This window comes from Leptonychotes weddellii, chromosome 11 (genome assembly GCF_054177405.1).
Source record: "Leptonychotes weddellii isolate Sample4059 chromosome 11, ASM5417740v2, whole genome shotgun sequence".
Taxonomy (NCBI): Eukaryota; Metazoa; Chordata; class Mammalia; order Carnivora; family Phocidae; genus Leptonychotes; species Leptonychotes weddellii.
This window is the reverse complement of record NC_138379.1, coordinates 92,677,880-92,698,534: the sequence shown is the minus strand read 5'-3', so window position 1 is coordinate 92,698,534 and position 20,655 is coordinate 92,677,880. Positions and strand designations below refer to the sequence as shown.

Genomic DNA, 20,655 nt, shown 5'->3' with positions numbered 1-20,655 from the left:
TGCCTCGCCTCTTTTCTCTTGTCCATTTCCTGACTTGTACTACTTTTTTTTCATGTTTACTGTCTATGTACCTTCACTACACTGTCAACCCCATGAAAGCAGGACCTTGATTTATCTTGCTTACTGCTATAAACAGTGATTACAATAGTAGACAGTAGGCTTTCAGTTCGTATATGCATACACATATATGTATAGATGAATGGATATAACAGCAAATAAAGATTACAATGTTTTTATGCCTTTGTAAACTTGTCCAGAACTTCTGAAAATATGGTACTCACAACAGAACACTATCAGTAACCCCTTTCTAGACACTGCGATTCTTTAATGTGGTTCAGTAACTCCTCAGTTTCTTTAGTGATCACACAGTATGTGTAACTAGTCCTGTTGTGTGCTTTTTAACATGCTTTTCTCATCCTTGCTCTGATTATGCGATTGTTACTTGCTTATCTGTTTGGTGTTCTATGAATCTTTTAAAGATGTTATTAATATCATTGAAAACTATGAGTCCCAGAAATGTTGGGTTATTTACGCCAGAGAACATGGTTAGCCAGTGGCCGTGTTGGGCTCAGTGTACAGATTGCTTGCGTTTTATTCCAGTTCTCTTTCCACTACAGTGTATGGCCTCTCCATCTTAGCTCACAGAATGTCACCAAGCGTCCGTGACACTGCCTGTCATAGGCAGAAGCCACGTGTGCAGCCTCCAGCCTTCTCCCTAATTTCATGATCTTCACTTTCACTTCCAGATTCTTAGAAGATGGAAGAGCAGGGGTTAAATGCTGACCTTCCTTTGACACGGGTAGGCACAGAAGGAAGAAATAACTTGGAATTTCTGAACCCGTCTCTTGCCTCTCCACTGTAACTTAGGGCCCCTATCACTTAGGGCCTTACCCTGAGTGAGGTCTGAGGGTTTGTGTGAGCCACTGGTTTGGTGGCACCTGCTAGAGGGAGAGCCAATGCCTGGGATGACTCAGCGTTTTCTTCTTCCCCACTTCCTTCAGGATTATTTCAGATTCTGAGGTGGAATGAACAAAAAGTTAAGGATCAATGTTCTACGCTGAAGATTATTTCCAGAGATGGAAACTGACTAAAAACAGTTTCCTAGGTCTTAACTGCAGTGCCTTCTGACAGCCCTAGTGGTCTGAGAGTGTTCATTTGTGATGTGAGATTTGAACGCACTTACCTGTCAGAGAAGATGACTTGCTGCTCTCAGATTCATCATCTTCATTTTCAGCATGAGATTCTGAAAGAATAGGAAAAGAAGATTTGTTAGCAGAACTAGGTTTCTAGAACCTACACACCAGAAACTCTTTCCCTTGCACTCACAAGAAAGTGATGATGTTCGGCATGGGGTAACTATGAAGCATGGACATTTGGCTCATTTTCTAAGCTCCAGGTTTGTCTTACGGGACTGTGACTGTGCCATGTGAAGGAAGAGGCAGAGTTTCCATGATACAATGAAGAGCTCCTTATGTTCCTGCTTATATAATTCAAGGAATAATCAAATTCGTTAATCAAGGCTTTTCTGCAATAGCATTTCTCATTGTGAGGAAAGAATGTACACGGCTCTATAATGTTTGGTAGTCTTTCAGCAACCACAAAATGATCCCAGAGGAATGTTCCAAGTATTGGGAATACACTCATGTATATATTGTACTCTAGAGTAGGGGTCAGGAAACTCTGGCCTATAGGCCAAGGTCAGTTCAACACCAGTTTTTTGGTCAATAAAGCTTTATTGGGACACATCCACAGTCATTTTGTACTGATTATCTATTGCTAATTTTATGCCACAGCATCAGATTTGAGTCACTGTGACAGAGAAAGTTTGGTCCAAAAAACTTAAAATATTGACTCTCTTGACCCTTCAAAGAGAGAGTGTGCCGACCCATGCTTCAGAGAGAAAGACACACTTATGTTCCACCAATGTTCCCCAGATTCCCTAGGTACTCCTTTAACAAAGACAGTGTAGGTTCTCAGAGATTTATCCCTTGAGCCAAGCCACAGCTAAGCAGGAGACAGTGGATTTTTTTTTTTTTCTATTGAACATTTTACATGTGGGAATAACTCTGGAGTCCACAGACTATGGCCAGAGTAGCACAGATTAGCTAAAGACTGTCCCTGAATTTACTAGAGCTCCAGCACCATTTATGCATTTCACAAGTATTTACTGAGCACTTATTATGTGTTAGATGCCATTTCCATAGTTGGGGCTCTCTTCATGAACAAAGCAGACAAAGCTCCATGCTTCATGGAATTTACATTTTAGCAGAGGGAGATATAATACAGCGAATAAGAAATGTTAAGGGATGATGGAAGGTGACAGTTGCTGAGGGAAGAACAAGATGGGTAGGAGTACAAAGTGATTTTGGATGCTGCCACATGGACTGGGGGGGCCCGGGGCCTTTTGCCATCTTATATAAGTTCGTCAGGCAAAGAAAGTACTAAAGATGTGGATAGTTTGTTCTCCCCTTGCAAATAGAAATAAGAAGACAGAGATTGTATAAGAGAGCGCATAAGAGAGCAGATAAAGAGTAAGTTAGTAGTCCTTTGGCCCAAGATACTCACTTAAACTCAGCAGGCTTCTGGAATTGATGAAATGGTCCATAAATACTTTGCCTACCACTTGAGTTTTCTCAGTGAGATCGCCAGCCAGGTTTTCAGTCTTATTCACAATGACGTTCACTTTTTTCCCTATTGTTTTGAACTCTTGCTTATCTAACACCTTCTTTTCCTTCAAGTCCTCCAAGAAGCCACCAAACATGGTGCTGGCAATCATCTTTATCTCATTGACTGGATCTTGTGGTGATCTCTTCTCTGTGAGAACAATAGGATTTTAGGAATTGATAGGACTTTAGATCTCTGAATCTAGGCCCATGGGTCTCAAATTTAACAAGGGAGAGTATCTGAGAGCTTGGTAAGCAGAGCTTCCTGAACCCCATTCCCAGAAATCTGATTTGATAGGTCAGGGTGGAGTGCATGAGTCTTTAGTTCTACCAATGTCTCAGGTGATATCAAAACTACTGTTCTGAGGACCACATGCAGAGTACCACCAATCTTCCCCAATCCTATGCTTTTTTACTGGTGGAGAAAGTGAGCCTCCAGGAAGGAAGCAAGTTCATTAAGTAGCTTAGTGATGGCTGCCTCATTTCAGCTTGGTATCATCTGTGATCCCTTCACTTCCTGTCACTTTTCTCAATACCTCTTTTAAAAACACACTATAGTTAATATGGCTCAGTCGTTAAGCATCTGCCTTCGGCTCAGGTGGTGATCCCAGGGTCCTGGGATCGAGCCCCACATCGGGCTCCCTGCACCTTGGGGAAGCTTGCTTCTCCCTCTCCTACTCCCCCTGCTTGTGTTCCCTCTCTCGCTATGTCTCTCTCTGTCAAATAAATAAATAAAATCTTTAAAAAAAAAAACTAACCCAAATGTTTAAAAAAAAAAAAAAAAGTATTACCACCTATGGAAGAATGCTTGTTTCCCTGGCCAGGGCTGGCAGGGCGGGTCTGTATTCTGAGATTGAGAGCACACATTGTGGCTGGTTGGTCACTGCTGGACACGAAAGGTCACACAGAGAGCAGAAATATGGAGGAAATGAAATACACTCTCTTGAACTGGATAGCCCCTCACCCTGAAGAGAACACTTAAGAAATGGTGAGAACACTCAGTCAGTATGAGTTCAAAGGAAAGACTAAAATCACAGGAAAGTTCTGAGAATGTAGGTCCAGATATTTTACACTTCCCTTTTTTTTCTCCAAAAAGCTGTGGCTTCTCAGCCAAAATACTGTGTCTGCTCCACACTTGCTTACTGTGCCCCAAGCTCCCATCCCTCACATTCCCAGAGTAAAACAGTCCTCTCTCATGAGAGCCCCCTTCGGGGGGGCTCTACCTCCTGTGCCACACTCCTTCCTCCTGAGCTGTAACTCCCCCAGAACACGGACCTAAAAGACAGAAAACAGGCACTCACCAGCCATGCTGCTCTGGCTCTCTGCGCAGGAAAGGTAGTGAAAATGAAAGCAGCCTTCTCCCTTTGCTCTCAGTGGACTGGTGTGCTGGTGTTGCCTAAATGGGAAACTCCAGCCTTTCAAATTCTCTTGTCCATGCAGAGATAGAATTTGACTCTTCTTCTGATATGTATCTTACTTCCTTTGGAAAACAGGAAGCAAATCTGTCTTTTCTCTTTACTCTCACACAGTTTCTATGTTCTGTTTTGCAGTCTATTTTGACACAGTTAAGGAGTCAAACTGATCCTCATTCATCTCTGTGCCATCCCTTAGCCACTAATGGCAGAGAGGCCTCACCATGGATGCCCACTCAGCCCCCGAAGTGAGGTGTGAGTTTGCAAGGCTTAAGGGGAGCAGGAAACTCACTGGAGCCCGACAAACAGTGCTGCTCCTGACACTGTTTTTAAAAACCCAGGTAAGTGATCTCTTTCCTTCTCTCTTTCCTGATCTGTGTACTTGTCAGTCCTGGGAAAATGTGCATATTTTGGTTCATTGACTCTTTTACTCAAGATGAGTTTTTTAAACAATAGATGTTTGCTATCAACAATAAACAATTTAATTTTTATGAAATGGAGTAAGATCATCTGCCTTCTTTAATCTCACACCACAAACTAACCACAATTATATGCTTAGCTTACATCAGTGAGAACTTTTGTCCTGTGCTTTTAAAAAGCACTCAGTGTAGTACTGATGTTATTGATGGCCCCCGTCAGGAGTCTCTTTGTATCCTTTGGTCTGACTATAAACTCACCTCTGACTTGGTTTTGCCATTGTGACACAGTAAATGGACCCTGTGCAGCTCTTTGCCAGGTCAGGAGACATGTGGTTCATTTCTCAATCTTGGACACCTGATGGTCCATGTGAACAAGCCCAGGCTAGATTGCTAGAGAATCAGAGAAATCACATGGAGATGCCTACCCTGTGTGCGGGTGATCTCAGACACATGGATAACCCCAGAGACAAAAAGAACCACAGGGCTGACTGATCAACTCTCCCTTCTTCAGTCCCACATTCTACATATAATTTCCCTAAATTATTCATTTTTATTTTCCTGTGCTAATTTTCAGATCTCTCAATAACATGCCTATTTTACCCCTCTATTTTTTGATATACCAAATACAATGTTCTTGACTACCTCTTAAGAAAAATAAGATGTGGGGCGCCTGGGTGGCTCAGTCTGTTAAGCAGCTGCCTTCGGCTCAGGTCGTGATCCCGGGGTCCTGGGATCGAGCCCCGCATCGGGCTCCCTGCTCTGCGGGAAGCCTGCTTCTCCCTCTCCACTCCCCCTGCTTGTGTTCCCTCTCTCACTGTCTCTCTCTCTCTGTCAAATAAATAAATAAAATCTTTAAAAAAAAAAAAAAAGAAAAGAAAAAGAAGATGTAGTTCACTTACACTGCCCTACTCCCTATGCTGCCTAATATTTAAAGATATAATGATTTTCAATTCTTTTCTCGATTAATTTTTAAATATTAAATAATATATTTAAACAGTTGCAAAATACACAAATAAGGAAATAATACCGAAAGCAGTAAAGGAAAAAAAATCCTTAACCTACAAAGGAAGACAAATAAGGTTGACAGTAGATCTATCCAAAGAAACTTGGCAGGCCAGAAGAAAGTAGCATGATGTATTCAGTGTGCTGAATGGGAAAATATGCAGCCAAGAAAACTCTATCCAGCAAGGCTGTCATTCAGAATAGTAGGAGAGATAAAGGGTTTCCCAGACAAACAAAAACTAAAGGCGTTCATGACCATTTAAACAGCCCTGCAAGAAATATTAAAGGGGACTCATTGAGTGGGAAAGACCAAAAGCAACAAAGACTAGAAAGAATCAGAGAAAATCTCCAGAAACACCAAATTTATAGGTAATACAATGGCACTAAATTCATATCTATCAGTAATCACTCTGAATGGGGATACCTGGGTGGTTCAGTAGGCTAAGTGTCTGTCTCTTGGTTTTGGCTCAGGTCAGGGTCACGGGATTGAGCCCTTTGTTGAGGTCTGTGATCAGCACGGAGTCTGTTTGAGATTCTCCCTCTCCCCCTACTCCTCCCACACTCAAATAAATAATTAAATCTTAAGAAATAATCACTCTGAATGTAAATGGACTAAATGCTTCAATAGAAAGACATTCGGGGGGCGCCTGGGTGGCTCAGTCGTTAAGCGTCTGCCTTCGGCTCAGGTCATGATCCCAGGGTCCTGGGATCGAGCCCCACATCGGGCTCCCTGCTCGGCGGGAAGCCTGCTTCTCCCTCTCCCACTCCCCCTGCTTGTGTTCCCTCTCTCGCTGTGTCTCTCTCTGTCAAATAAATAAATAAAATCTTTTAAAAAAAAAAAAGAAAGACATTCGGTATCTGAATGGATTAAAAAAAAAAAGAAAGAAAGAGAAACAAGACCCATCTATATGCTGCATATAAGAGACTCATTGCAGACTGAAAGTGAGGGGGTGGAGAACCATCTGTCATGGTAATGGATGTCAAAAGAAAGCTAAAGTAACCAAATGTATAACGGACAAGCTAGATTTTAAACCAAAGACTATAATAAGAGATGAAGAAGGGCACTATATCATCATTAAGGGGTCTATCCAACAAGAAAATCTGACAATTGTAAATATTTATGCTCCCAACTTGGGAGCACCGAAATATATAAATCAATTAATAGCAAACATAAAGGAACTCATTGATAATAATACAGTAATAGTAGGGGACTTTAACACCCCCATTTACGGCATTAGCTAGATCATCTAAGCAGAAAATCAACAAGGAAATGACACACTGGACCATGTATTTCCTGTAAATGACCACAACAATGAATGACACACTGGACCATGTGGACTTAACCAATATATACAGAACATTTCATCCTAAAGCAGCAGAATAACCATTCTTTTCAAGTGCACATGGAACATTCTCCAGAATAGATCACATACTACATCACAAATCAGGCCTCAACAAGTACAAAAAGATTGAGATCACACCAAGCATACTTTGAGAGCACAGTGCTATGAAACTTGAAGTCAACCACAAGAAAAATTTTGGAAAGATCTCAAATGCATGGAGGTTAAAGAACATATTACTAAAGAATGAATGGGTTAACCAGTAAATTAAAGAAGAAATAAAAAAAATACACGGAAGCAAATGAAAACATGACAGTCCAAAACCTTTGGGATGCAGGAAAGGCAGTCATAAGAGGGAAGGGTAGAGCAATACAGGCCTTCCTCAAGAAACAAGAAAAGTCTCAAATACACAACCTAACCTTATACCTAAAAGACCTGGGAAAAGAACAGCAAATAAAGCCTAACACCAGCAGAAGAAGGGGAATAATTAAAATCAAAGCAGAAATAAATAATATAGAAAAACAACAACAAAAACATAGAAGACATCAACAAAACTAAGAGTTCATCCTTTGAAAGAATTAACAAAATTGATAAACCCCTAGGCATACTTATCAAAAAGAAAAGAGAAAGCACCCAAATAAATAAAATCACAAGTGAAAGAGGAGACATCACAACGAATACCACAGATATATGAACAATTATAAGAGAATATTATGAAAATTTATATGCCAACAATTTGGGCAGTCTGGGAGAAATGGATACATTCCTAGAAGCTGAATCAGGAAGAAATAGAAAATTTGAGCATACCCAGAAGCAGCAAAGAAATTGAATCAGTAATCAAAAATCTCCCAAAAAACAAAAGTCCAGGGCCAGATGGCTTCCCAGGGGAATTCTACCAGATATTTAAAGAAGAATTAATACCTATTCTTCTGAAACTGTTCCAAAACATAGAAATGGAAAGAAAACTTACAAATTCATTCTACAAGGCCAGAATTACCTTGATTCCAAAACCAAAGACACCACTAAAAAGGAGAATTATAGACCAAAATCCCTGATGAACATGGATGCAAAAATTCTCAACAAGATACTAGCAAATCAAATCCAACATAATATTGAAAGCATTCTTCACGATCAAGTGGGATTGATTTCTGGGCTGCAGGGGTGGTTTAATATTCACAAATCAATCGATGTGATATGCCATATTGATGAAAGAAAGAATAAGAACCATATAATACTATCAATAGAGGCAGAAAAAGCATTTGACAAAGTACAGCATCCATTCTTGATAAAAACCCTCAACACAGTCGGGTTAGAAGGAACATACCTTAATATAATAAAGGCCATATGAAAAACCCACAGGTAATATCATCCTCAATGGGGAAAAGCTGAGATATTTTCCTCTATGGTCAGGAGTAAGACAGATATGTCCACCTTCATGACTGTTATTTAACATGTTACTGGAAGTCCTAGCCTCAGAAATTAGACAAAAAAAGGAAATGAAAGGCATCCAAATCAGCAAGGAAGAAATCAAACTTTCACCCTTAAGAGACAACTTGATACTCTGTAGAAAACATGGAAGATTCCATCAAAAAATTACTAGCACTGATACATGAATTCAGCAAAGTCACAGGATATAAGATCAACATACAGAAATCTGTTCATTTCTATACATCAATAAGGGAGCATCAGAAAGAGAAATCAAGGAATCAATCCCATTTAAAATTGCACCAAAATAATAAACCTAATCAAAGAGGTAATCGATTTGTACTCTGAAAACTATGGAACACTTATGAGATATATTGAAGAGGACATAATGAAATGGAAAGATATTCCATACTCATGGATTGGAAGAACAAATATTGTTAAACTGTCTATACTCCCCAAAGCAATATACACATTTAATGCAATCCCTATCAAAATACCACCAGCATTTTTCACAGAACTAGACCAAACAATCCCATAATTTGTATGGAATCACAAAAAATCCCGAATAGCCAAAGCAGTTTTGAAAAGGAAAAGCAAAGCTGGAGGCATCACAATTCCAGGCCTTAAACTATATTACAAATCTGTAGTCATCAAGACAGTATAGTACTGGCAGAAAAACAGACACATAGATCAATGGAATAGAATAGAAAGCCCAGAAATGGACTTTGTATTTCTGTATACACAGGGAACTGTATGGTCAACTAATCTTTGACAAAGCAGGAAAGAATATCCAATGGAAAGAAGACAGTCTCTTCAACAAATGGTGGTGGGAAAACTGGACAGGAACAAGCAAAAGAATGAAACTGGACCACTTTCTTACACCATACACAAAAATAAATTTAAAATTTATTTCCTGTGAGATAAGAAACCATCAAAATCCTGGGGGAGAAGACAGGCAGCAACCTCTATGACATTGGCTGTAGCAACTTCTTACTAGACACGTCTCCAAAGGCAAGGGAATCAAAGGCAAAAATGAACTACTGGGACTTCATCAAGATAAAAAGCTTCTGCACAGCGAAGGAAACAACAAAACTAAAACAACCTATGGAATGGGTGACGATATTTGCAATGACACATCTGATAAAGGGCTAGTATCTAAAATCTATAAGGAACATTTCAAACTCAACACCCAAAAAACAAATAGCCCAGTTAAGAAATGGGCAGAAGACATGAATAGACACTTTTCCAAAGAAGCTGCAGATGGCTAACAGACATGAAAAGATGCTCAACATCACTCATCATCAGGAAAATACAAATCAAAACTAGATGAGATACTATCTCACACCTGTCACAATGGCTAAAATTAACAACACAGGAAACAACAGATGGTGGTGAGGTTACTAAGAAAGGGGAGAACACACTTACACTTTTGATGGGAATGTAAAGTGGTGCAGCCACTCTGCTAAGCAGTATGGAGGGTTCTCAAAAAGTTAAAAATAGGGGGCACCTAGGTGGTTCAGTCAGTTAAGAGTCTGACTCTTGATTTTGGCTCAGGTCATGATCTCAGGGTCATGAGATCAAGCCCCAAGTCAGGTTCTGCCCTGGGTGTGGAGTCTGCTTAGGATTCTCTCTCTCTCCCTCTGCCTCTCACCACCCCCCACTGCATGCTCTCTCTCTCTCTCTCACACACACACACACACACACAAAATAGAACTACCCTACAACCCAGCAGCTGCACTACTAAGTATTTACCCAAAGGATACAAAAATAGAGATTTGAAGGGGTACATGCACCCCGATGTTTATAACAGCATTATCAACAATAGCCAAACTATGGAAAGAGCCCAAATGTCCATTGACTGATGAATGGATAAAGAAGATGTGGTATGTATATGTACAATGGAATGTTATTCAGCCATAAAAAGTAATGAAATATTATCATTTGCAATAACACGATGGAACCAGAGTTTATTATGCTAAATGAAATGTCAGTCAGAGAAAGACAAATACTATATGATTTCACTCATATGTGGAATTTAAGAAACAAAACAGATGGACATAGGGGCAGGGAAGGAAAAATAAAATAAAAACAGATAGGGAAGCAAACCATAAGAGATGCTTAACTATAGAGAACAAACTGAGGGTTGATGGAGGGAGGTGGGGGAGGGGATGGGCCAGATGGGTGATGGGTATTAATGAAGGCACTGGTTGTGATGGGCACTGGGTGTTGTGTGTAAGTGATGAATCACTAAATTCTACACCTGAAACCAATTTTACCATATATGTTAACTAACTAGAATTTAAATAAAAACTTGAAATTAAATAAATAAATAAATAATTTAACCCTCATTTCTTCTTGTAAGTGTTGCTCAGTAGCTTAATTATCCCTATGTAATTTTCTGTATAGAAGTTGATAATAGTCGCACCCATACAATTTCCTTTATCTACAATTACAGCTATTTTTAACCTGTATTTTTTATTTTACATTGTCTAACGTCCTAAGATTGTCATTGACTTCTGCATCCACAACCAAGTGTTCTGTGCTTTGTTCATACAATAACTCTAAATGTTAAGAAACAATGAAAAGCATTTATATTATTGTTGGCTGTGTGTATTATCTCTGGCCAAGCACTGTGTTGGGACTATATTTCCATATTTTGGGGGCTGATCCCTCCAGTAATTGTCCATTCAGAGAAGAATATTTCTAGCCTCAAGATCTACCACCTTGTTATTATCTGGTCACACATGCTTGCTCTTCTCTCCTATAATTCTAGGCTAAGGCATCCCTTCCCACTTGACTCCTTCACGCTCTCCGACCTAAGGACATCGTTCAATAATAGTCCCAATGCTGTCCTACATCATTTTCCCACTGAATGATGTCATTGCTATAACCATAAAACACATTATAATGAACCCATTATAATGAACACACCCCTCTCTTCCCCACAACTCTTCAAAAGCTCCCCAAACTCCCTTTATTTTCTCTCAAATCAGTCCCAGTCTTTTGTCTCTGTTCTTGTACCAAAAAAAATGTAACCAGTGTCTTCCACAGTGCCAAATTAAATGTTTAATCCTCAATCACTGTTTTGACCAATTAGAAGTATTTCATAGTGATATTTGCACCTCTTCCAGAAACCCTTCATTCATTTTCTTCCAAATCACAACTGTGTCTTGGTTCTCCCGTTACTTCACTGGCTGCTTCTCTTAGTAAACTTTGCCAGTTAATTCATATCTCAAGGCCTCTGTTCTATGTATCCTCACTTATTTAGCAGCCCAATCCCGTATCTTGGTTTTCAGTCCTGTTGATACAGATATACAGCACACAATTTTATCCTCCAACCAATACCTATCCCCTGAATGTCACAATCATATAGCCAGTATCATATGGGCATTGATTTGAGTACCTGGTCGACATCTTAGTCCCCCTAAACCTACCACCTGTTAGAGGGTTTTCCATGTTATTCTTCCAGTTTTTCAAAGTAGAACACTTAATTCTTATGTCCTGTCTCTCATTGTTGAGCGACAATTCTGTTGGCTTTACCTTCCATTCATGAAGATTGCTCCCTCCTCTTCCATCCTTCTTCCAGATCCAGACTACCATCAACTCTGAATATCTGCAGTAGCTTTCTGAGTCCTCTTGCCGGGTCTTCCTTGGCCCCATCCTTCTTATTGTCATCTCAACCCTGTAGCCAGAGTGATCTTGATAAAACGTAACTCTAATAACTTAATTCATTCATCTGCTCAAAATTTTCAAGTAGTTTTCTGTCTTACAGCAAAAGGTGAAAGGTCTTTTATAGTCATAGCACTCTATGTGGTCTGGACCTTGGGCAATTCCTTAATCTCATGTCCTTTCCTTCCCCCACTCCTCTCTGCCCATGGATTCCAGCCACATGAACCTCCTTGCTCCTCCTCAAACACACCAGGCACGGTCCTGTCTCAGGCCATTTCTCCTTGCTTTTCCCTCTGTCTGGAATGCTCTTCCTTCACATTTCTCATGGCCAGCTCCCTCTCTTTCATCAGGTCTTTTCTACTGATAAATTCATTTCTATATATAATATAAATATAAATATAGTTTCTGTATCACTCTCTTCCCCACTAAATTACAAGCTCCATGAGGACAGGAACTGTGTTTTCTGCTTGATGCCCAGTGCCTTAAATGCAGTCATTATTCACTATTTGCAGGTTTACAGAATAAATGAATCTTTTATTGATTTTGTGCATTTTTAAAAGTCATTCCCCTGAGGTGCCTGGGTGGTGCAGTTGGTTAAGCATCTGACTCTTGGTTTCAGTCCGGGTCATGATCTCAGGTTCATGAGATCAAGCCCCACATCATACTCCACACTCAGTGCAGAGTCTGCTTGAGATTCTCTCTCCCACTCGCTCTGCCCCTTCTGCTCATGGTCTCTCTCTCTAAAATAAATAAATAAAATCTTAAAAAATATAAATAAAAAGTCCTCCCCCTGGTTTCTGAACCTTCTTTTTCTTTTATCATCTTTGAATTCACTTTTATTTTAATTTTTTAAGCTTTGTTGACATATAATTTATATGCAAAACATTACACTTGTTTAATGTATACATATTGATGAGTTTGGACACATGCATCCACCTGTGATACCATCACTTCTGTGAAGGTTTAGCATTGTATATAGTGTTCTTAAATTTTATTGTATTAACTTTGTCTTTTTCTTTATACGGTGTACTTTCTGAATCTTGAAAATTTCCTAATACTCAAATCTCATAAAGACATTGTCCTCTATTTTTCTCCTCCTCATAACTTAAAAGTTTCAGTTTTCACATTGAGGTCTTACTCCAGTTGACATATACTCTTGTGTAGACTTGAGATAGAACAAGTATATGTGTGAGATTGTGTATTTTTCTGCAAACTAATTTCTTTTTTTTTTTAAAGATTTTATTTATTTATTTGACAGAGAGAGAGAGAAAGAGCAAGTGCACAAGTAGGGGAGCAGTGGGCAGAGGGATGCAGGGCTCGATCCCAGGACGCTGGGATCATGACCTGAGCCGAAGGCAGATGCTTAACGACTGAGCCACCCAGGCACCCCTGCAAACTAGTTTCTTGAATCATTTTTTATTTTAACTCTGCAACATGACATAGTCTATATTGTTCATTTTTATCCTTTGTATTCTTTTCTAAGTCTCTGTCTATCCATATGCCAACTGATAGAGCTTTTTGTGTCAAATTTTTATTTAAATTCTACTTAGTTAACATGTAGTATAATACTGGTTTCAGGAGTAGAATTTAGTGATTCATCACTTACAAATAACACCCAATGTTCGTCATAACAAGTGCCCTATTTAATACGCATCACGCATTTAGCCCATTCCTCACCCACCTCCCTCCATCAACCCTCAATTTGTTCTCTATAATTAAGATTCTCTTATGGTTTGCTTCCCTCTCTCTTTGTTTTTCCCTCCCTATGTTCCTCTGTTTTGTTTCTTAAATTCCACATATGAGTGAGATCATATGGTATTTGTCTTTCTCTGACTTATTTCACTTAGCATTATACTCCCTAGCTCCAGCCATATCATTGCAAATGGCAAGATTTCGTCCTTTTTGATGGCTGAGTGATATTCCATTGTACATATATATACCACATCTTCTTTATCCATTCATCAGTTAATGGGCATTTGGGCTCTTTCCATAAGTTAGCTATTGTTGATAATGCTGCTATAAACACCAGGGTACATATGCCCCTTCAAATAAGTATTTTTGTATCTTTTGGGTAAATACCTAGTCAATTTTTAACTTTTTGAGGAACCTCCATAGTGTTTTCCAGAGTGGCTGCACCAGTTTGCATTCCCACCAACAGTGTAAGAGAGTTCTCCTTTCTCTGCATCCCCACCAACATCTGTTGTTTCCTGTGTTGTCAATTTTAGCCATTCTGACTGGTGTGAGGGGGTATCTCATCATGGTTTTGATTTGTATTTCCCTGATGATGAGTGATGTTGAGCATATTTTTATGTGTCTGTTGGCCATCTGTATGTCTTCTTTGGAAAAGTGTCTATTCATGTCTTCTGCCCATTTCTTAACTGGATTATTTGTTTTTTGGGTGTTGAGTTTGGTAAATTCTTTATAGATTTTGGATACTGTCCCTTTATCAGATATGTCATTTGCAAATGTCATCTCCCATTCCATAGGCTGCCTTTTAGTTTTGTTGATTGTTTCCTTCACTTTGCAGAAGCTTTTTATCTTGATGGAGTCCCAATAGTTCATTTTGCTTTTGTTTCCCTTGATAGAGCTTTACATCATGTCTTGATTTGTATTTAGGCAACCTCCATCCCTTTAACACAAAATTGTTTTCTTAGCTCTTCTTACTATTTTACTTTCTAAACAAGGTGTATAAACAAACTATCAAGTTCAAGAAAATTCCCTGTTAGGTTTTCTTTGTTATTCTGTTGTGTTTATAGATTAATTTGGGTAAGAAATTGAAACCTTTATTTTTGTCTTCTAATCAATGATGGTGATACCCCTCACAGTAGTTAAATATTTTTTTCATGTCACTCAGTGATTTTTTAAAAATATTTTTCCATACATACCTTGCAAATATTTGTTTATAGTTACCTTCAAGTATCTTATGATGTTCATTGTTATTTAAGAAGAGGCTTTAAAAAGCAAACACTTCCTATCATCTTTTAAATACAAGAATGCTGTTAAATTTTGTATATTGATCCAAATTCTTCCAAATCCAGGGAATATAGTATTAATTTGAAGAGATTTTTAGTGAATAAAATAATATTTTTCAAGAATAATGTGATTTTTTTTCTTGTGTTTCATACATTTTACTTTTGGCTTTATTGGCTTGGAACTTTAGTGCAAAATTGAATAGAAATGTTTTTTACTTGTATGTTATTTAAAGGTAATACTCAAATATTTCTGCATAAGAAGGCTATAGATTTTCACACATTGTTTTTCCTCTATTTCTATTTTGTTAATATTTCCTATTAAATATATGCATTCGGTTAAGGAATGGCTTTTCTTCCTATTTTTCTAAGGTTTTAATTATTTTTATCATAAATGAATTCTCAGTACTATTGAATCCCTTACAAACTTCTTAAAAGTATTGCATCTACTTCTTAACCTGTTATTTTGAGGAAAGCTATCCTAAATATGTCTGTTATGAAACTGTAACCACATTCTTAGAGTAAATGCTAGTACCACTAAATACTAATCAATAAATATTAATATTATTTCAGATATGGCTAGATTTGCTTTGCTAACATGTTTTTTTAGAATCTTTACATGAGTGTTTGTGAGAAATCAGCCAGTATTTTTCCAACTTTTCCTCTTCTTCTCTAATTTTGTTTCAGTTTTGTATAAGCCCTGTAAAAGAATTTAAGAAGCGTACTTCTCTTTTTTATGTGAGTGTTTATTGAAAGTAGAGCTTATCAGTTTCCTAGAAGTTTCATAAGACGTGTCTTTACAACCATTTGTGTCTAACCTTTTTTGCAGATAGGTATGACAAAGAAAAATTAATTTGTTTAATGTTTATGAATCCATTCAGTTTTTTATTTTATCATGTATTAAGTTTATTAAACTTTTCTAGAAAATTTTCCATGTATTTCCTCTGTGTTATGTATGATATTCCCTAATTTTTTTTCTGTATTTATGTTTATCTGTATTCATCAGACCTTTTTATGTCCAATACTGTCTTTGTGCTAATTCTGTTTTTTTCACAATATGTCTTGGCTGGATATCTTAGATTCTAAAGATTTATTTATTTATTTATTTGAGAGAGAGAGAGAGACAGTGAGCACGAGAGGGGGGAGGGTCAGAGGGAGAAGCAGACTCCCCACTCAGCAGGGAGCCTGATGTGGGACTCGATCCCGGGACTCATGATCCGAAGCAGTTGCTTAACCAACTGAGCCACCCAGGCACCCTAGATGTCTGAGATTTCATTAGTTCTTTTAAAGGGCCAGTGTTTGCTTCAGTGACCCACTCAGTCCTTTGTTTCATTACGATTTCATTCATGTGTTTTTGCTCTATATTATTTGCTTACTTCTATTTATGTATTGGTTTAGTATTTTTCTGACTTCTTAAGTTGAATGCTTAGTTCATATGTTTTTCTTCCTGGTTTTTGTATGTGCATATATGTACACATAGTTCTATGTTTGGAAGATGTGTGTGTGTGTGTGTGTGTGTGTGTGTGTATTTCAGTTTTGCGCTATATGCAGATGTGAGGCAGTCTTTCTGTTATTGGGTTTCTAATATTACCACTCAGTAGTCAGAGAATGAGGCATCTGTGATATGTATTTTTGGATCTTTGTGATGTGACTTATGTGTCTACATGGGCAGGCCAAGTCCAGAAATAAAACCATCATGAATCCTTGTAGTGTTAGTTAACCCTTGCAATTCAAAATTCAGTTAACCCCTACAATTAAGAATTCGTACAATTTTAGTCTCTCCTTGCTTTGGAAAGGCAACACCGCACAATGGCTAATAACTCAGATTCCAGAGCAAGTCTAGAGCTTTCACCTGCTAACTGCGTGACTTTGGACAGGTCATTTAAGCTCTACGTTATCTGTAAAACAGGGATGCTGATAGTAATTACAGAACTGTTATGAGGCTTAAATTAGTTACACAAAAATCCCTTTCAATAATCGAAATCTTTACAATAATCCTGACATACAATTAATCTATATAAATTTTAACTATTATGTTTATATTTGACATCTAGAGCATCCTTTTATTTTTTTTTAATTTTGTTCAGCTATGTACTAAAATGTCTATCCAGCATTCTCTGTGGACATAGCAGAAGTGGTATACCTCCTTACATAGTAGTTCCAATGGCCAGGCAGCCAGAATTCCTCTACCAACATTCCATCCTTCCAGAAGAGTGAACATTACTCCTTCTACTGCTGACGCTCCCTTGCACTTTGCTGTGATTTATCTAATTATATTTGCATGTCTGTAAAAATATACTGAGTTTACACCATCTTGGACCAAACCCCAACTTATTTTAGACAACAGCCAAGGGCTTGCTAATGGATAAAATTTTCCTGAAATGTGGAAAGTGCGAAAGTCTGGGGGAAAAGTACTTAACAAGAAAAACGTATAGCAGGAAGAAAGATACATGGGATTAATTTGCTGAAATCAGTTTACTGAAGGAAAAAAAAATGAGCTCCACCTATAATGTTGGTTAAGTAATAAATTAGAAAACTTCTTCTAGATGATTCTATAGATCCAGGGTTTGATAAGGATACAAATGAGGAGCTGACCAATATACAGTTCTTGTCTCCGGATAGGTACTGCCTGCCTCCCATCACCCTATTGCTGAGGGCAAGTCACAGCCAGTTATGTTCCCCCAGCAAAGTGCACACGCTCTGTGAGTCATAAAGCTGGAAAATCCAGCTCAGGTCTTCCACTTCATTTCCATTCAGCCACCATTTTAACTGAAATCCTATTCTCCGCTAGAGGACATAAAAGACACAGTTCATTTGTTTTCATTTTTATTGAAATACGAAAGGTCACATGAATGTGCTGTGCTAGGAAAGGTGCTTTTCGAAGTTGGTCAAGAAGGGCTGGACTGCCTGCGACTGCCTGAAGGAGAGAAAAAGAGCAGAATGTCAAGATAGCAATCCCGGGAAGACCTCAGTCTGTCCCTTCTCATGGTTCTGTTTCCATCCTCTTCCAGGTACCTTTTGCCACTTCCTTTGGCTTATGTTTGTGACCCTTGTAGTCTTCTTGCCCAAAAGTATTCCAGGTGATGTTTGCAAAATCTCAGTTACTAGATTATGTCATTTCTCTGTGCAAAAGCACTTGAAGGGTTCTCTCTGTCTCACTCAGGATAAAACATTTAAAACCTTTATCACATGACCACCAAGGTCCATGTGACCAGGCTTCCCACCACTTTTCTGAACTTGTCTCTGCCGTTTTCCCCAATCTCATTCTCCTCCAGGCTATTGCCTCTTGGCACTTCTGTAGACACGTGGAGCACATTTCTACCTCGGGGTGTTTGTACATGCGGTTCCCTGAAGCTGTGATACTTTTCCCCCCACAGGGACCACAAGGTTCACCACCACCACCCCAGTCTGTCCATTCCTTGTTCTGACTTTACCATTTTATCACTGAAGGAAACTTTGCCTGAATAATGTATCTGTAGCAAGACAGCATCCACCCTCTGTGTCTCTTTAGCCTCCTTTATTTCCCTTAGCTCTTCTCCCTCTCTGACACAGGATCTATTTCCTTGTGTAGTTAGAGTCTGTCTCCCCTCACTCGAGCATGGCTTTCTCAGAGCAAGGACTCCACGTATTTTCTTGCCTGGTATATTGCAAGCATCTGGATCAGAACCTGGAACATAGTACGTGCTTGATAAATACTAGTCCCGTAAATAATTCAGTCCCCAAATGTGGTTCTATTGGACTAATTAGGCCTCGAAAGCTGTTATACTGAAATATCTGGGCAACAGTGCAGTGACTGTGTCAGAAACCAGGGGTAGGAGATGGCATGAGCATATATTGAAACTACTGAGATAAACCTCACAATAAATAGAATTTAAATTATGTTTCTGAGAGGGAGACTCATAATTGCCTATAATATAGAGCGATATAAAGCTGCTGTGAGTAAAATAATTTGGGGTCTAACCTTGATGTACCCATCCTAAAGCATTTTGACTGAAAATAATAGTAACAGTAACACTACTACGACATGTGAAGGTGAGTGCTCAGAGGGGCTTGTGAGCAGCATGTGCAGGTGTGAGAGCACACTCTGAGTGTGAGATCCGCTCTGTGAGAGTGGTGCAGAACCAGAGTCCTCCTCTACACAGGGCAGCTTTTATACTATCTGGTGATGGTAGCTCGGAGTAGCAATGCAATGCATAGGCACTCAGAGGACCAAAGTCCTGCTTTGTCCTTGCCCCTCTGTTTCCTGTGTGCTCAGGATCTGAGGCAATGTGTGGTAACTCGGCATGTGGGAGGGGTGGGCAAGGGAGGGAATGAGAGAGATGAATGAAAGTCATAATGGAAACATGAGGAAATTTCTGTTTTAATAATTACTACCCTGTGTCCTGCATAGTTCATTGCTTCCTAACTTGGTTTTGCTCAACTCACGGATGGATGGATTGTGGAGGTGGAGGTAAGATCCAGATGCACATAAGTAGAGTAAAAAAACAGTAACTAACCGCCAAACTACATCAACAAGAAACACTAGTGTGACCATCTGTGCTGTCAGCTGCCATTTGGTCATTGGACCTCACCACCAATATTACTCTCCCATTTACTTCACTTGCCAACAACTCTTGACCCTTACCATTTTCAATTGCCAGGGAAGAGATAGAAAGGTCTTGTCATGGACATTCGTTCAATGGTGGGCATCTGGGCTTTAACATTTGGTTTTTCAAATGATTTTTGTACCTAAAAACAAAAAGAGGGGTAAGATGAGACATGCCTCTTGTGAATTCTCAGAAAAGATTTTCCACCATGAGCCAGAAAATTCTAGGAATGCAGGGTGCTCCTAGGATTGATGGGGCCAGCCCCATGGACGCTCAAACTCTTTGCCACTGCTGCCCCACCTGGTAAAAGTGACACCCCATGTCAGAATACACTCTTTATCTCAAACACTTTGTGCCTAATCCAAGCCCTTTCAAACTCCATTTCCTGTTTTCTGTTTCTGATCTAATAATCAATTTTCCCTTGGGGTCTGTTCATGGGAACTGGATCTTGAGAATTCTCTACTTTCTACGTCCACCAGGGTTAACTCCTCAATTCAATGAGACTCAAATCCCAGGATTTTGTTCTTAAGTCCAGAACACTGAGCAACTTTCACATCCCTGCTACCAAGCTGACCTGAAGTCTTTTGCCACAGGCTGATCAATGAGATCCTACTTCACCTAGACCAATTATTTCTAGTCTTTTCCTGGAAATGCCCTTCCAAGTGCAATGTCTAAATCCTACTCATCCAAAGGACTTAACTTGCTAAGCTCCTATTCAGAGACCCCAACTCATGTCATGCTGCTGTCTTCTCCAATTTACTATTGGTATAGCCTTCTTCTGGAAGAGTACAACTGTTCTCTGTGGTTTTGAATGAAAATACAACCACACTTTTCCATGTTCCTAATACCGATCCCTTGCTCCCTAAAAAAGGAGGGAGCATATATTTATTTATTCATACATTTATTCATTCAACGAACATGAATTCCTATGTGCCTGAATGTTGAGGCGTTTAGCAAATCCCTGCCTTCGTAAATTCATATTTGAGTGAGTTAATACGACGTAAACGAGGTAAAAAACGAACCTATAGAAAAAAAACCTATAAACTGAGTGCATGGAGGGAGGAAGGAGGGGCAACTAAGGAGTGTCCAGAGCTGGGGAAGCAGCATCAGGTCTCCCCTTCTTGACCACTCCATTCACAGACAGTCTTCTCCTGTCTTCTCTTTCACATG

General features: G+C 39.1%; 2 protein-coding genes and 1 long non-coding RNA gene across 4 annotated transcripts in view; 1 reads left to right on the top strand and 2 right to left on the bottom strand.

Annotated features, from left to right (window-relative positions):
• LOC102743671 (caspase-12-like) overlaps window positions 1-4,103 on the bottom strand; it is a 14,096-nt gene extending 9,993 nt beyond the window's left edge. Inside the window, exons 1-3 of one of the 2 annotated variants that reach the window (XM_031023638.2) lie at window positions 3,965-4,103; window positions 2,566-2,814; window positions 1,184-1,243 (exon numbers count right to left, since the gene is read on the bottom strand). In XM_031023638.2, the coding sequence (XP_030879498.2) occupies window positions 1,184-1,243; window positions 2,566-2,814; window positions 3,965-3,971 (316 nt within the window). In that variant the 5' untranslated portion in view covers window positions 3,972-4,103. Of the gene's footprint in view, window positions 1-1,183; window positions 1,244-2,565; window positions 2,815-3,454; window positions 3,779-3,964 lie in introns of those variants that run through there. The other variant, XM_081799579.1, reaches the window with a different exon arrangement.
• Window positions 4,104-4,151: 48 nt separating this feature from the next.
• Window positions 4,152-20,655, top strand: part of LOC145716338 (uncharacterized) — an 18,284-nt gene continuing 1,780 nt past the window's right edge. The window contains exon 1 of the long non-coding RNA XR_014138962.1: window positions 4,152-4,416. This is a non-coding gene — a long non-coding RNA (uncharacterized LOC145716338). The remainder of the gene's footprint in view (window positions 4,417-20,655) is intronic.
• LOC102743984 (caspase-13) overlaps window positions 17,713-20,655 on the bottom strand; it is a 16,616-nt gene continuing 13,673 nt past the window's right edge. The window contains 2 exon segments of the mRNA XM_031023639.2: window positions 17,713-17,816; window positions 19,524-19,627. Coding sequence (XP_030879499.2) covers window positions 19,529-19,627 — 99 coding nt within the window. The 3' untranslated portion in view covers window positions 17,713-17,816; window positions 19,524-19,528.